Source organism: Emiliania huxleyi (genome assembly GCF_000372725.1).
Source record: "Emiliania huxleyi CCMP1516 chromosome Unknown EMIHUscaffold_2090, whole genome shotgun sequence".
Lineage (NCBI taxonomy): Eukaryota > Haptophyta > Isochrysidales > Noelaerhabdaceae > Emiliania > Emiliania huxleyi.
This window is the reverse complement of record NW_005200516.1, coordinates 1-3,181: the sequence shown is the minus strand read 5'-3', so window position 1 is coordinate 3,181 and position 3,181 is coordinate 1. Positions and strand designations below refer to the sequence as shown.

The window sequence follows — 3,181 nt, the reverse complement described above, 5'->3', positions numbered from 1 at the left end:
CGTGGCGGGCGGGCGGCTGTCTCTGCCGCCGCCTCGAGTGCGTCTCGTCTCGCTCTTCGTCTACTCGAGCCTCGTCTCGTGTGCCACCTCGTGGGCGGCGTGGCGGGCGGGCGGCTGTCTCTGCCGCCGCCTCGAGTGAGCCTCGTCACACTCTTCGTCTCCGTCTCGTGTGCCGCCTCGTGGGCGGCGTGGCGGGCGGGCGGCTGTCTCTGCCTCTGCCTCGAGTGCGCCTCGTCTCGGGCGGCTGTCTCCGCCGCCGCCTCGAGTGAGCCTCGTCTCGCTCTTCGTCTACTCGAGCCTCGTCTCGTGTGCCGCCTCGTGGGCGGCGTGACGGGCGGGCGGCTGTCTCCGCCGCCGCCTCGAGTGAGCCTCGTCTCGCTCTTCGTCTACTCGAGCCTCGCCTCGTGTGCCGCCTCGTGGGCGGCGTGGCGGGCGGGCGGCTGTCTCTGCCGCCGCCTCGAGTGCGCCTCGTCTCGCTCTTCGTCTACTCGAGCCTCGTCTCGTGTGCCACCTCGTGGGCGGCGTGGCGGGCGGGCGGCTGTCTCTGCCGCCCCCTCGAGTGCTTCTCGTCTCGCTCTTCGTCTACTCGAGCCTCGCCTCGTGTGCCACCTCGTGGGCGGCGTGGCGGGCGGGCGGCTGTCTCTGCCGCCGCCTCGAGTGAGCCTCGTCTCGCTCTGAGTCTACTCGAGCCTCGTCTCGTGTGCCGCCTCGTGGGCGGCGTGGCGGGCGGGCGGCTGTCTCTGCCGCCGCCTCGAGTGAGCCTCGTCTCGCTCTGGCCGGCGGCTGTCTCTGCCGCCGCCTCGAGTGAGCCTCGTCTCGCTCTTTGTCTACTCGAGCCTCGTCTCGTGTGCCGCCTCGCGGGCGGCGTAGCGCGTGGGCGGCTGTCTCTGCCGCCGCCTCGAGTGAGCCTCGTCTCGCTCTTTGTCTACTCGAGCCACGTCTCGTGTGCCGCCTTGTGGGCGGCGTGGCGGGCGGGCGGCTGTCTCTGCCGCCGCCTCGAGTGAGCCTCGTCTCGCTCTTCGTCTACTCGAGCCTCGTCTCGTGTGCCGCCTCGTGGGCGGCGTGGCGGGCGGGCGGCTGTCTCTGCCGCGGCCTCGAGTGAGCCTCGTCTCGCTCTTCGTCTACTCGAGCCTCGTCTCGTGTGCCGCCTCGTGGGCGGCGTGGCGGGCGGGCGGCTGTCTCTGCCTCTGCCTCGAGTGCGTCTCGTCTCGGGCGGCTGTCTCCGCCGCCGCCTCGAGTGAGCCTCGTCTCGCTCTTCGTCTACTCGAGCCTCGTCTCGTGTGCCGCCTCGTGGGCGGCGTGACGGGCGGGCGGCTGTCTCCGCCGCCGCCTCGAGTGAGCCTCGTCTCGCTCTTCGTCTACTCGAGCCTCGCCTCGTGTGCCGCCTCGTGGGCGGCGTGGCGGGCGGGCGGCTGTCTCTGCCGCCGCCTCGAGTGCGCCTCGTCTCGCTCTTCGTCTACTCGAGCCTCGTCTCGTGTGCCACCTCGTGGGCGGCGTGGCGGGCGGGCGGCTGTCTCTGCCGCCCCCTCGAGTGCTTCTCGTCTCGCTCTTCGTCTACTCGAGCCTCGCCTCGTGTGCCACCTCGTGGGCGGCGTGGCGGGCGGGCGGCTGTCTCTGCCGCCGCCTCGAGTGAGCCTCGTCTCGCTCTTCGTCTACTCGAGCCTCGTCTCGTGTGCCGCCTCGTGGGCGGCGTGGCGGGCGGGCGGCTGTCTCTGCCGCCTCCTCGAGTGAGCCTCGTCTCGCTCTTCGTCTACTCGAGCCTCGTCTCGTGTGCCGCCTCGTGGGCGGGGTGGCGTGGCGGGCGGCTGTCTCTGCCGCCGCCTCGAGTGCGCCTCGTCTCGCTCTTCGTCTACTCGAGCCTCGCCTCGTGTGCCACCTCGTGGGCGGCATGGCGGGCGGGCGGCTGTCTCTGCCGCGGCCTCGAGTGCGCCTCGTCTCGCTCTTCGTCTACTCGAGCCTCGTCTCGTGTGCCGCCTCGTGGGCGGCGTGGCGGGCGGGCGGCTGTCTCTGCCGCCGCCTCGAGTGAGCCTCGTCTCGCTCTTCGTCTACTCGAGCCTCGTCTCGTGTGCCGCCTCGTGGGCGGGGTGGCGTGGCGGGCGGCTGTCTCTGCCGCCGCCTCGAGTGCGCCTCGTCTCGCTCTTCGTCTACTCGAGCCTCGTCTCGTGTGCCGCCTCGTGGGCGGCGTGGCGGGCGGGCGGCTGTCTCTGCCGCCGCCTCGAGTGAGCCTCGTCTCGCTCTTTGTCTACTCGAGCCTCGTCTCGTGTGCCGCCTTGTGGGCGGCGTGGCGTGGCCGGCGGCTGTCTCTGCCGCCGCCTCGAGTGAGCCTCGTGTCGCTCTTTGTCTACTCGAGCCTCGTCTCGTGTGCCGCCTCGTGGGCGGGGTGGCGGGCGGGCGGCTGTCTCCGACGCCGCCTCGAGTGAGCTTCGTGTCGCTCTTCGTCTACTCGAGCCTCGTCTCGTGTGCCACCTCGTGAGCGGCGTGGCGGGCGGGCGGCTGTCTCTGCCGCCGCCTCGAGTGCGCCTCGTCTCGCTCTTCGTCTACTCGAGGCTCGTCTCGTGTGCCGCCTTGTGGGCGGCGTGGCGTGGCGGGCGGCTGTCTCTGCCGCCGCCTCGAGTGAGCCTCGTCTCGTTCTTCGTCTACTCGAGCCTCGTCTCGTGTGCCGCCTCGTGGGCGGCGTGGCGTGGCGGGCGGCTGTCTCTGCCTCCCGCCTCGAGTGAGCCTCGTCTCGCTCTTCGTCTCCTCGAGGCCGCCTCGAGTGAGCCTCGTCTCGCTCTTCGTCTACTCGAGCCTCGTCTCGTGTGCCACCTCGTGAGCGGCGTGGCGTGGCGGGCGGCTGTCTCTGCCGCCGCCTCGAGTGAGCCTCGTCTCGCTCTTCGTCTACTCGAGCCTCGTCTCGTGTGCCGCCTCGTGGGCGGCGTGGCGGGCGGGCGGCTGTCTCCGCCGCCGCCTCGAGTGAGCCTCGTCTCGCTCTTCGTCTACTCGAGCCTCGTCTCGTGTGCCGCCTCGTGGGCGGCGTGGCTGGCGGGCGGCTGCCTCCGCCGCCGCCTCGAGTGAGCCTCGTCTCGCTCTTCGTCTACTCGAGCCTCGTCTCGTGTGCCACCTCGTGGGCGGCGTGGCGGGCGGGCGGCTGCCTCCGCCGCCCCCTCGAGTGAGCCCTTGTCTCGCTCTTCGTCTACTCGAG

At 71.9% G+C, this 3,181-nt stretch overlaps 1 protein-coding gene across 1 annotated transcript; it reads left to right on the top strand.

The window, feature by feature from the left end:
- Window positions 1–1,888: 1,888 nt before the first annotated feature.
- EMIHUDRAFT_254088 (hypothetical protein) lies at window positions 1,889–2,812 on the top strand (the record flags this gene model as incomplete). The annotated part of the gene is made up of 4 exons (XM_005780988.1): window positions 1,889–2,003; window positions 2,221–2,380; window positions 2,547–2,666; window positions 2,746–2,812. The coding sequence occupies 4 exons, from the start codon at window positions 1,889–1,891 to the stop codon at window positions 2,810–2,812; spliced, it is 462 nt and encodes a 153-aa protein (XP_005781045.1).
- Window positions 2,813–3,181: the final 369 nt, after the last annotated feature.